At 47.3% G+C, this 12790-nt stretch overlaps 1 protein-coding gene across 1 annotated transcript in view; it reads left to right on the top strand.

Annotated features, from left to right (window-relative positions):
* The window catches only part of ryr3 (ryanodine receptor 3), a gene marked incomplete at both ends in the record, with an annotated part of 126164 nt that overhangs the window by 67231 nt on the left and 46143 nt on the right, over positions 1-12790 (top strand). The window contains 6 exon segments of the mRNA XM_084440034.1: positions 140-340; positions 2283-2385; positions 2546-2677; positions 7378-7651; positions 7929-8043; positions 10174-10303. Coding sequence (XP_084296160.1) covers positions 140-340; positions 2283-2385; positions 2546-2677; positions 7378-7651; positions 7929-8043; positions 10174-10303 — 955 coding nt within the window.

Below are 12790 nucleotides of genomic sequence, written 5' to 3'. Positions count from 1 at the left end.
AATCCTAACCATAACCATTTACCCCTCACCCTGACCCTTACCTTGACCCTAACCAAAACACCCGAAACCTCACACACACACACACGCACACACACACTAACTATGTGAATATTGACTTTATCCGTCCCCCGTCCTGCAGATGTGCGAGCTGCTCCACTACTTCTGCGACTGCGAGCTGAAGCAGCGCATCGAGGCCATCGTGTCCTTCTCCGACAGCTTCGTGTCCAAGCTGCAGTTCAACCAGAAGTTCCGCTACAACGAGCTGATGCTGGCGCTCAACATGTCCGCTGCGGTGACCGCCAAGAAGACCAAGGAGTTCCGCTCGCCCCCCCAAGAGCAGGTGCAGTGTTTCTACCTCTGTGGTCATTTGTGTCAAAGGTCAAAAAGGTTGAAAGGTGTATTTTTTCACAGCACCAGAATCAGAAAGACAAACTGTATCGCCACTCAACTAAGAGTACAATTCCTTCCATTCCTTCCTTGTACAGTATAAACAGAAATGTCCGCAACCACCAAAACTGGTGTAGCAGAACCTAAACCTTAAAACCTTCAAAATTAGTTGTGCAACCATTGCAGTGCCAGAATTAATTAGTGAGATTCAATGTTTACTGTTGTTGTTTGATGTTGTTATGTTGTTATCACGGCTGTCTTGGCCACGGCTTCTTCGAAAAAGAGATTGTAATCTCAAGAGGACGTCCCTGGTTAAATATAGGTTAAATAAAAAATAAATGTTCATGACTAGTCAGTATGGTCTCCCAAAAATACCAGGGCCCATTCCTTCCAGAGCGTGGCACTTGTGGGGGTCGTAAATCTCACAGTCAGACAGATTCCTGCGGTATCTGTAGCACTCTGACCAAAATACCCCACAGGGTTTTCTCATTCTCTCAGCAGATGTTTGACTAATCTCTTTTAAACACCCAGCCCCATTTGCCCCCAGCAGTTGTCCCTCTCTGACACACTCAGAATCACTCTCACTTTGACTCAGACTCGCTGTTGATCTGACTCAGACTCACTCTCGGTTTGACTCAGACTCGCTCTTACTTTGACTCAAACTCACTCTAGCTTTGACTCAGAATCACTCTCACCTTGACTCAGACTCGCTCTCGATCTAACTCAGACAACGCTCTCGGTTTGACTCAGACTCGCTCTCGGTTTGACTTAGACTCGCTCTCGGTTTGACTCAGACTCGCTCTCGGTTTGACTCAGACTCGCTCTCGGTTTACCACCGGGGTTGGTTTGTTGGTTCACTGCTCAGTTCTCCTGCTGACTCTAGAACAGGCATGATTCCTCTGATGGCGAAGGTATGAATCCCCATCATCAACCTTCTTCCGAACTGTCTCCCTTCTGTCATACTCACAATAATGTCTCAGTAACTAAAGACAACAGAGAAATACTGGACAAAAGATTGCCCCCACCTGGAGGAGGTCTTGTAAAGGCTATTGCAGCTAACAGAAGTGGAGCAGGGAGCACACCGAGGACCAGTGTTTGATTCCTCATGATTGCAACTGTGATCTATTATAACTACATCCACGACTCGGGGGGGGGTAGTTGCTGACCTGCTCATTCGCCCGCTCCCATAGGCTCTCATGGACCATACAGATCAACCAATCCCTGACCAGACTCTGACCATAGTTCCAGGAGCAGTTTTAACAGTGGACACTAGGCCGGCTGTGTAAACCTGCAGCTCTGTCCTCAAAAGACCTCTTCCTTTTTCTTCCGGTCTTCTTCTTATTATTTTTTTTACTAAGACCTTATTGAGAGGCGCGTCCAGAAATAGTATCAGCAAATTGGCCGGGCCGGGCCCGCGCCTCCGCTGCGTATCCGTCGTCTGCTCCTCCAGTCGCAGGAAATTTGTCTCGTTTACAGCCAATCTGTTTTCACGCCCGGGCAGCTGCCGTGGTCTCTCAGACGCGGAAGGTGTCCGTCCGCCGGGTTTAAACGTCGCGCATCGATGAGACATCTCCTCTCTGCAGCCCCCTTGACATATCCCTGCGCTGCCAACTTCTACAAACCCGTCAGAAGTATCCAAAGCAATCTCCTCCTCATTGATGGAAGAAAGCGCATGCATTTCCCTCTCCATCACCGCTAGCATCCCGAGTGAACCTGCTGGCAGCCGGCGCCCACTGTGAATAATGAGACCGCCTGCTGCCGTGGCCTCAGTTGTCTCTCTGTTCTCCCCTGCTTGCTCTTTCTTTCTTTGTCACACACACACACACACACTCACTCTCTCTTCTTCTGTCTAATCATCTCTCCCTCTCCCCCCCCCCCCCCCCCCCCCTTCGTAGATCAACATCCTGTTGAACTTCAGCACCGGCGAGGACTGTCCGTGTCCCGAGGACATCCAGCAGGAGCTCTACACCTTCCATGACGAGCTGCGTCTACACTGCGGTATGACGTCACTGCGCCGGACACACACACAAACACACACACACACACCCTGCCTCCGCCTGTTCACCTGCTCCTCGCGCAGCAGCGCTAGTCCGCTAACCCGAGGAAGAATAACAATTTGTGTGTGTGTGTGTGTGTGTGTGTGTGTGTGTCCATGTAGGGATCCCCATGGAGGAGGAGGAGGAGGAGCAGGACACCTCTATAAAGGGCCGTCTGCTCGCCCTGCTCTACAAGATCAAGGGTCCGCCCCAGAAGACCGAGGAGCAGCCCACCGAGGAGGAGGCGCCTCCCAGTGAGTGTGGGAGCGTAGCGTAGTGGTCACTGTACTGGTTACTCTCCCAGTTCATACTCCCAGTGAGTGTGGGAGCGCAGCATAGTGGTCACTGTACTGGTTACTCTCCCAGATTATACTCCCAGTCAGTGTGGGAGCGTAGCGTAGTGGTCACTGTACTGGTTACTCTCCCAGTTCATACTCCCAGTCAGTGTGGGAGCGCAGCGTAGTGGTCACTGTACTGGTTACTCTCCCAGTTCATACTCCCAGTCAGTGTGGGAGCGCAGCATAGTGGTCACTGTACTGGTTACTCTCCCAGTTCATACTCCCAGTCAGTGTGGGAGCGTAGCGTAGTGGTCACTGTACTGGTTACTCTCCCAGTTCAAACTCCCAGTCAGTGTGGGAGCGTAGCGTAGTGGTCACTGTACTGGTTACTCTCCCAGTTCATACTCCCAGTCAGTGTGGGAGCGTAGCGTAGTGGTCACTGTACTGGTTACTCTCCCAGTTCATACTCCCAGTCAGTGTAGGAGCGTAGCGTAGTGGTCACTGTACTGGTTATCCTCCCAACTTATAAAATAAAAAAGGTCTCTGTTTAGGTTTTAGCCTGCATGTTAAAACATTTTTAACGCCTCAACGTTTCGGCACTCGGATCTCCGTCAAGATGCCTTGTCTAGTTCAGGACTTGGAATTCCCCCCCTATGCAACTGTGCTCAAGCCAGCTTGTGCAGAAGACTCGTTCATTCAGTATTCTCCCAACAGCAGACTCGTTCATTCAGTATTCTCCCAACAGAAGACTCGTTCATTCAGTATTCTCCCAACAGAAGACTCGTTCATTCAGTATTCTCCCAACAGAAGACTTGTTCATTCAGTATTCTCCCAACAGAAGACTCGTTCATTCAGTATTCTCCCAACAGAAGACTCGTTCATTCAGTATTCTCCCAACAGAAGACTTGTTCATTCAGTATTCTCCCAACAGAAGACTCGTTCATTCAGTATTCTCCCAACAGAAGACTCGTTCATTCAGTATTCTCCCAACAGAAGACTTGTTCATTCAGTATTCTCCCAACAGAAGACTCGTTCATTCAGTATTCTCCCAACAGAAGACTCGTTCATTCAGTATTCTCCCAACAGAAGACCCGTTCATTCAGTATTCTCCCAACAGAAGACTCGTTCATTCAGTATTCTCCCAACAGAAGACTCGTTCATTCAGTATTCTCCCAACAGAAGACTCGTTCATTCAGTATTCTCCCAACTTGCCAATTACAATCCTGTCTTTTCCTTCATTCTCATAGGAACTAATGATTCAAATGAAGATGAAGGCCCACTTATCTGATCGTCTGGTTGGTAGAACAGTATTTGCAGGAGATTAATTGTAATGCTTGGAACTACAGTAGACTCTCTCACTGATGCAATATTCATAATCTACATGAAGAGAAATACTGTGATAAAACCCTTATGGGGCTCTTTTAGTCGATTTCATGCTTTTAGTCATTCCCATCCGGATATCACCGCGCCCTGGAAGTCAAGCGCCCTTGTGAGCCTCCGCTCTAATGAGGATTGCGCCCTCAAAGCATGACACGATTTTAGTCAAATCTTGACCTCCACCTCAGTGATAAGAGCACATTCCGAACTCTAAAAAATGTATTACTCCACTCCACACAACACTGTAGAGCTCCACAAAACGACTTGATGTTTTATAAACTCACTTGACTTGCATGGTGCTTGTGAACAAGCCTGGATCATAACTCATAAATAAAAAACTGAGGTAACAATCGATGTTATCAGGCTTTGGACAACATGTTCATTGGTTTGCTGGGAGAGCAGTGGGTTATCTGAACCAGCACTGTAGCAGAGCTGTAGCAGAAGTACCCCCCCCCTGTCTCTCTCCCTCTATCCGTGTCTCTCTCATCCTCCTCTCGGCCAACCAGCTCTGATTCAGGCCAATGAGAATGCAGTGAGAATGCTGACCATGACACAGCAGATGTCGACCATTTGACCCCTACATCGCCAGTTCACCAAAGAGAAACGCTGCAGAGAAATTGTTGTTATCCACCCTAGAACTCCTGTAGGTACGGGGTGTAGCTTGTCAGGACATTCTGTCCGTGGCCTTAAGCTTGCAGGTATGACATTCTGTTTCTAGTACATATTTCTATACAGTAGTTGTGTAGTTTTCCGGTACCTGTATGTACCTCTTAACCCCAAAACAAACCATAGTGGTCCCCACGAGAGAGCTACCTACAGAAGATGATGCACCTGAGATTGCATCATCAGATTGCATAGTTCTCCCTGAGGTAGCTACTGTACTATACATGTACAGTCCCATATTTACAATGTGTGTTTGAAGGACGACTAAATGTTAAATCTACCCTGTACCTGTACAAGGCAATTAGGTTGAATCATCTTGGAAGCGTGGAGCTCAGTAATGAGGAGCCCTTGAAATCCATCCATCCAACTCATCCAGTAGCCATGCTGGTGCTTAATTAGAATAAGACAGTTAGAGATGAGAATGAACAGGTCTTGACAGGACAGCTGGGTACTCTGTCTCTGTTTACCTAGAGAGAGACCGGCTCTGTGGAGAGCACTAATACAGACTGCTTACTTACTGCTGCTGAGGGGGAGGAGGAGGAGGAAAGGAGGAGGAGAGGAGGAGGAAGAGTAGAAGGGAGGAGGAAGAGGAGGAGGAAGAATAGAGAGGGGGAGGAGGTAGGGGGAGGAGGAGAAGGAGGAGGGAAGGAGGAGTGGGGGCGGGGCAGTGAAGGGGGAGGATGGGGAGGATGGGGAGGAGAAAGGTAAGAACAAGGGAACATGTGGAGTCATTGAACTGTAGAGATCAAACCAGTGTTCATTCTTTATTTCTAGCTGTAGCATGGCTATAATCAAATGTAAGATAATGTCTCCCATCTTTGTCACACAAAATGTGTGCGAGTGTCTTTTAGTGTGTGTGTGTGTGTGTGTGTGTGTGTGTGTGTGTGTGTTGGGTAGTTATGGTGTAGCAGTCCAGAGACTTGTTAGCTCACATGGATGCTGTGTTTGTCTGATGGTAGATGTTTAGGTAAGCCTCCGAGAGGTCAGGGTTCAAACACCGACTGCTCTACTAGACCAGCACCTTGGTCAGGCTGTGAGATAGTGCCAGCAGATCTGTCCTTCTACCTGGTTCAAACTGTATGTCTGAAATTGCTTGTGAGACATTGTGTGTGTGTGTGTGTGTGTGTGTGTGTGTGTGTGTGTGTGTGTGTGTGTGTGTGTGTGTGTGGTCATGTGTTGTTGTTTTTTCTGTGTATATTGGTTTGAAGATGTATTAAGATAAGTAAGTAGCCTTGAGAACCAATGGTTCTCGATGCTAGTGGCACATCGGGGAGGAGCCTATCTCCTGATTCCTTAGCGTGAGGCAGCTTGAAGTACACCCCCTGGACATGACGCTAGTATGTCTCAGGGACTTACCGCCAATCCAACCCTTGATGCTGAGTACCAAACAGGGAGACATTGCTGTGTGTGTGTGTGTGTGTGTGTGTGTGTGTGTGTGTGTGTGTGTGTGTGTGTGTGGTTTTGTTGTTTTTTGAGTGTATTTGCCCTGAGGATGTATTGAGATAAACCTGCAGCATATTCCTGTGCCAGCTGAACAACAACACAGTAGAATCACTCTCCTATGGATAGCAATAGTCCAGGGGATATTTAATATGGAGAGACTTACAGTACCTTCTCTCTGAGACTCTGTGTTGATAAATTCTGGAAGTAATTGGTCGAAATGGTTACTATACAAGAAGGTAGATACTGCCCCCCCCCCATTTAACTTGATATGGGTGGCTTATTGGTATTATCAAATGCAATATGTCTCCATATGCCATATGTTTTTGTTTTAATCATGCATGCTGTTTTTTATTTACTCTGTTCCCTCTGTGGCATGTGTTTTATTAGGGGAATACAGGGTTTCTGTATGGAAAACTGTTATCAAAGAATAATCGTATTGATCTCCTCTGAGGACAATATGGACTAAGACTGATAAGGACTGGAGAAGCACCTTAAGCTATGTTACTGCTCTCCACAGTAGCACCCTCTCCCCCTCTAGGGTTGATGGACACCCAACGCAAAGCTAATTGCTCAGGATAAGTTAAAACCATGATACCCATGATGACCTGTCTGTTTTTACTGTTCATGTAAAAGCTATTTTCAAAAAATAATGTAAAAAACAAACAAACAAAAAGACTCTCCTAGCCCAGGAAACAACACTGTTTCTGTTGTATTACCTCCCTGCTTTTCTAACTCACAGATACTGTACATGACATGACATTCCTGGAAACAAGGAAGAGATTAATTGACTGCAGTTCCACCTAGGGCCGCCGCGTCACATTAAACCTTATTCCCACAAAATAATTCTGGTATTTTTTCTAGTGTGTTCCATTCTGTTATGTTTGTACTGTAGATGTGAGTGCAACATCACAGGCGGACTGCGATGCCGCAGATCCTGTTTATTGGTACTGTACTGTACTGTATGCACACCTGTGGAATAAAATAAAAAAGAATAGAATACAATAGAATAAAATAGAACCAGAGCTGATATTGAAATTGACACACCGCTCTGTCTGAGCTCCCCGTTTCGAGCGACATAACTAATGTAAGATAACTCCTTCGCAGTAACACTTCCTGTCATGTTCGCCGTGGTCAGGACTCGGGGCTATGAGGTGAACGGTGACGCTGTATTTTGTATGCTTGTTTCCGTGCAGCCAACCTGAAGGAGCTGATCTCCCAGACCATGGCCAGCTGGGCGCAGGAGTGCCACATCCAGGACCCGGAGCTGGTCAGGAAGATGTTCAGCCTGCTCCGGCGCCAGTACGACGGCATCGGCGAGCTGCTCCGCGCCATGAGGAAGAGCTACACCATCTCCGCCGCCTCGGTCCAGGACGCCATCAACCTGCTGGCCTCCCTGGGACAGATCAGGTCCCTGCTGTCCGTCCGCATGGGCAAGGTGGAGGAGAAGCTGATGATCGATGGACTGGGGTGAGACCCGCGCCGCACCCGGGCCCAATACACTATTTGAACTATTTCAGTTACTTATACATACTGTATCTGAAAAAGTACTTGGAGCAATGCTAGTAGTTTGCGTCTGGCTTGTGTTTTGGGGGGCATCGGCCCTAAAGTAAGTTTGTGCTTTTGAGCCCTCAGAATGAGCAAAAACTGTTTTTGTCATAGAAGCTGAAGCAGATGCTTTCTGGCCACGATTCTGGGTCTCGGATTAGTCGACTTAACTGGCATCTCTGTCCCCTCGTGTGTGCAGGGACATCATGAACAACAAGGTGTTCTACCAGCACCCCAACCTGATGCGCGTTCTGGGCATGCACGAGACGGTCATGGAGGTGATGGTCAACGTGCTGGGCGGGGACAAGTCCCAGGTATATGAGCAGAGAGTCTGGTCCATTCTCAGATGGACCGCACACCCCACCTCAACCCTCAATCAGGAGGCCTTGTTATTACATTGGACAGTGGCAACTCAAGTGCAACACTGTTTGTAGTTGAATTGAAAATGGAGGTAGTTTGTGTGCACTTTTACAATTGCTTGTAAAGCTTGAGGTACGTCTTCAGTCACAGAGTTTAAATCCATGGCTTGAAGTTGCTTTTACGACTGCTATTTTGCAACGTTCCAAAACAACTGAGCAATGTTACTTACTGCTAGTGGCTATGTAACTAAACAAAACCCTAACTGATCATGTAATAATTACTGGACCTTGAAGGGTCGTTTATTGGCCACACGGTTACACACAACACACGCATTAGTGAGAGGCAACACACGACACACAACACACAAACATTTTAGCATTTTCTGAAGTTGACACATTTGTGTTACTTACTGTAGAATACATGTGTGATAGTTTTTCTTCCGCGTTGGAGAGGACTAGGGTTGGGGGGGTGGAAGAGGACTAGGGTTGGGGGGGTGAGAGAGGACTAGGGTTGGGGAGTGAGAGAGGACTAGGGTTGGGGGGGCAGGAGAGGACTAGGGTTGGGGGGTAAGAGAGGACTAGGGTTGGGGGGTGAGAGAGGACTAGGGTTGGGGGGGCAGGAGAGGACTAGGGTTTGGGGGTAAGAGAGGACTAGGGTTGGGGGGTGAGAGAGGACTAGGGTTGGGGGGGCAGGAGAGGACTAGGGTTGGGGAGTGAGAGAGGACTAGGGTTGGGGGGTGAGAGAGGACTAGGGTTGGGGGGTAAGAGAGGACTAGGGTTGGGGGGGTGGAAGAGGACTAGGGTTGGGGGGGTGAGAGAGGACTAGGGTTGGGGAGTGAGAGAGGACTAGGGTTGGGGGGGCAGGAGAGGACTAGGGTTGGGGGGTAAGAGAGGACTAGGGTTGGGGGGGCAGGAGAGGACTAGGGTTGGGGGGTAAGATAGGACTAGGGTTGGGGGGTGAGAGAGGACTAGGGTTGGGGGGGCAGGAGAGGACTAGGGTTGGGGGGTAAGAGAGGACTAGGGTTGGGGGGTGAGAGAGGACTAGGGTTGGGGGGGCAGGAGAGGACTAGGGTTGGGGGGTAAGAGAGGACTTGGGTTGGGGGGTGAGAGAGGACTAGGGTTGGGGGGTGGGAGTGGAATGCTTTACTCTATCTCTTCACACCTTTATTTTCATTTTAGCATTTTCTGAAGTTGACAAATTTGTGTAACGAGAGTAAGTGTGTAAATAGTTGTGTACAAGTGTACATCTGTTTTTTCTCATGGCATCGTTGGCGGGGGGGGCTGGGGGGGCTGGATGGACTGGACCTCGGTGTTTGCTCTTCTTTATTAAGTATCTATTCACACCTTTATTTCCAGTATCCCTGAAGAAGTGGATTGTTAGCCACTAGTTAGCATTAACGTGTTTGCCATGTGACGTTCTCCTGAGAGGTGGGGTTAAGGGAGAAGAGTGTATGTGTGTGTGGGGGGGGGGGGGTGAGACGGATAGGTTCGTGGAGGGGGGGGGTGTTTGTGAGAGACGGTAGAGAGAGAGAGGGATTGCTGTGGAGGGGGGGGGGGGTCTCATGCCGGTCCTTTTTGGGGTATCCTCCCAAAGGAGGGGTGTGTGATTTACTGCCAGCATCCATGCCAAACGATGAATCATACCTTAATGAAGGGGGCAACCCCAGCTCCAGGCAGACAGACAGTCAGACGGATGGACGGACGGATGGACCACAAGCACTTCTGTGTGGCAATCTCGCCACGTAGTCAGTTACATGAGTTCTTGCTCCGTCAGCTGTCACCCGATCTGGCCAAGTTCACTTACAGTAGGCTACCCATAGGAAACACAGTAAGCACTGCATGTACTGTTTTTACCAGGCTCATTGCTGAGGGCTTCGTCATCAGTCATGGATTCTTATGTATTACATGACATTTCTTCAACTTGAGACTCGGTCTTAACTTAATATCTTTGCTTGACATTGATTAACAGTGAGCGTGCGTGCCATTAATTATGTCTATTAGCATCAATCAACACTACATCAGGTGTATGATTGAAACATACTCAATCCGTGCTGACATCATGCATCTTTCTGCCCTCTACAGGAAATAGCCTTCCCCAAGATGGTGGCCAGCTGTTGTCGTTTCCTGTGCTACTTCTGTCGCATCAGTCGTCAGAACCAGAAGGCCATGTTCGACCACCTCAGCTACCTGCTGGAGAACAGCAGCGTGGGACTGGGTGGGTCACACACCAACACAGGGCGCTGGTACAGTAAAGTGTAGTGTAGCTACAGACACAGTTACAGTTAACAGCACAGTACCATCTCTCTAGCGCCTCCAGCTGGCCAACAGAACAGTAGCAGGGTGGGACTAGGTAGGTCACACAGAATAGTACAATATACTGTAACTGTTACTGTACAGTAAACCCATCCTGGGGTGTGTTGTCTTCATGGTTACTGTTCTGTACCAACTGGAGAAAACCAGCTTTGGAGATGGCGGGTAACACCATAGAGAAAAGTCACACTTAAAGGATCAGTGTGTAGAATTTTGTGGCATAATGTTGTGTAGATTTGGCAGAAATATAATGTAATATTCCTAAGTATGTTTAAATTAGTGTACAATCCCATGAAAATAAGAAGAACATTTTTTCACATAAGGAGCGGTTCCGTCCACGGAGGCTGCCATTTTGCACCATGTAATGGTATTCAGTTGGTTGCAAACTGCCACCTCACCACTAGATGCCGCCGGAAATTACATATTGCACCTTTAACAGTGTGTGTGTTTCCTATTCCGCCGTGCACAACAGCTGTAGTAGGAGCAGAGTGGGACTGGACAGTGCCCCAACAGTAAAAAAATACTCTGCCGGAACCCGCTGGGGGTTGTGTTCTAAACACAGAGAGGCAGAAAGCAGGAAGATTGATCGGGTGGCACAGAGAGACTGACTGGATGGCACATAGGGACTGGCACAGCCGCACACTGTTGGGAAGGTGACAGGGAGGGGGAGGAGAGGAGGGGGGGTGGCTGACAGAAAGACAGAGAGAGAGAGAGGAAGCAGAGTAGAGGACAGACAGAAATAGAGGGGGAGGGTGCAGAGAGGGAGAGAGATGAAAAAGGGAGAGATCAGAGCTTAGGAAGAGGGAAGAGAAAGATGACAGAGAAGGTGTTAAAACGAGAAGTGGCGGATGGACAGATTGGAAACAGGATAAGGGGGAGAGAAGGAGAGAGAGGGAACAGGGGACTGAGTTTCTTTATTAATGAAGGGCATAGTGACGACTTACCGGGGGTTAGACTGGGAGGAATAGCTGCCGATATGAATGAATGAACCAGTTGATTATGGAGATGTGTGGAGAGGAATAGCTGCCGGTATGAATGAATGAACCAGTTGATTATGGAGATGTGTGGAGAGGAATAGCTGCCGGTATGAATGAATGAACCAGTTGATTATGGAGATGTGTGGAGAGGAATAGCTGCCGGTATGAATGAATGAACCAGTTGATTATGGAGATGTGTGGAGACTTCACAGTCGTGGTATTAAAGCCCCCACTGGGCACTAGGGATGGATATTGATAAGATTTTAGCGATTCCGATTCCATTTTCGATTCTGCTTATCGATCCGATTCCTTATCGATTCTCTTATCAATTCTCATTGGGCAAAAGAGTACAAACAGGTTTATTAAAGTCGCACTGAAACGGACGTTTGAGATCATCTAACTTCCGTAGTTTGACGTATTTCCGACGCAAACAAGCTATGAGGGTGGGACATATGTTTAGAGGAATTTGATTGGAACATTGACAAGTGGACGGGTTTTAAGAACTTTAGACAGATTCGATAGAAGGATAGCGTTGATTGACGGGTGGATGTCGTGAGATTATTGGCCTAAAATCTAAGGTACCTGTTGTCGTCATTGCACGTGACCTACCGTTTTCCAGGAAGTAAGAAATTATATACTTTGATATAAGATTACAACAAAAGTAGAATTTTGTAAATTTTTTGGCATACATCGTTGAATAGGTGAACACTATGACCAATTATGTGAACCAAAATGGGACAGAATGCTTTTTTCATTTCATTGCGACTTTAACATTAATTTTCTTTTATATATACTTTGAACATGCCAATTAGGTGTATTCACCTTGAACTAAAAATAAAACTGACAAACAAATCAGTATTTTTTCTAAAGAAAAAGATAAATAAAACATGAATCATTCTGTTGAATTTTAAATCCAATAACAGTCTAACATGTTACTAGTAGAAATTACAATGCTCCTTCCATTTATAAAAAAGGGTATATGAGCTGAGCTGACAAAAATAAAACTAGCAGCGGCAACTGGCAACAAATACAATCAAGTCCAAATGTAACTAAGTAGGTCTGCAACCATCAAACTGTATGGAGAATTAACAATTCGACTACTTCTACAAGAAGTAGCCTCTGACCCAGACCGACTGCCACCAGCCTGACTCTGAACGGCATCATCTACATTACATGGATGGAAATGGAGATTATTCATATAGTGAAAGGTTTACACAATTAAACAAATGGCACTAACACAATAGATAGGGACTCTGGAGGAGTTTACATTCAACTACACTAACGTTAGCTGCGTTGCTGTCGTCACTCCGGAGCGCATCAAATACGGGGCATTCCTGCAAAGTTATCGCATGCTGTGTGGCCATATTTGTAGTATTGTGTTTTTTCATATTTTTAGTATTTTCCCCCTTTGATGA

This window comes from Borostomias antarcticus (assembly GCF_949987555.1).
Source record: "Borostomias antarcticus genome assembly, chromosome: 6".
Taxonomy (NCBI): domain Eukaryota; kingdom Metazoa; phylum Chordata; class Actinopteri; order Stomiiformes; family Stomiidae; genus Borostomias; species Borostomias antarcticus.
Note: the sequence above shows the minus strand (reverse complement) of the source record. Positions and strands in the feature narration are given on the sequence as shown.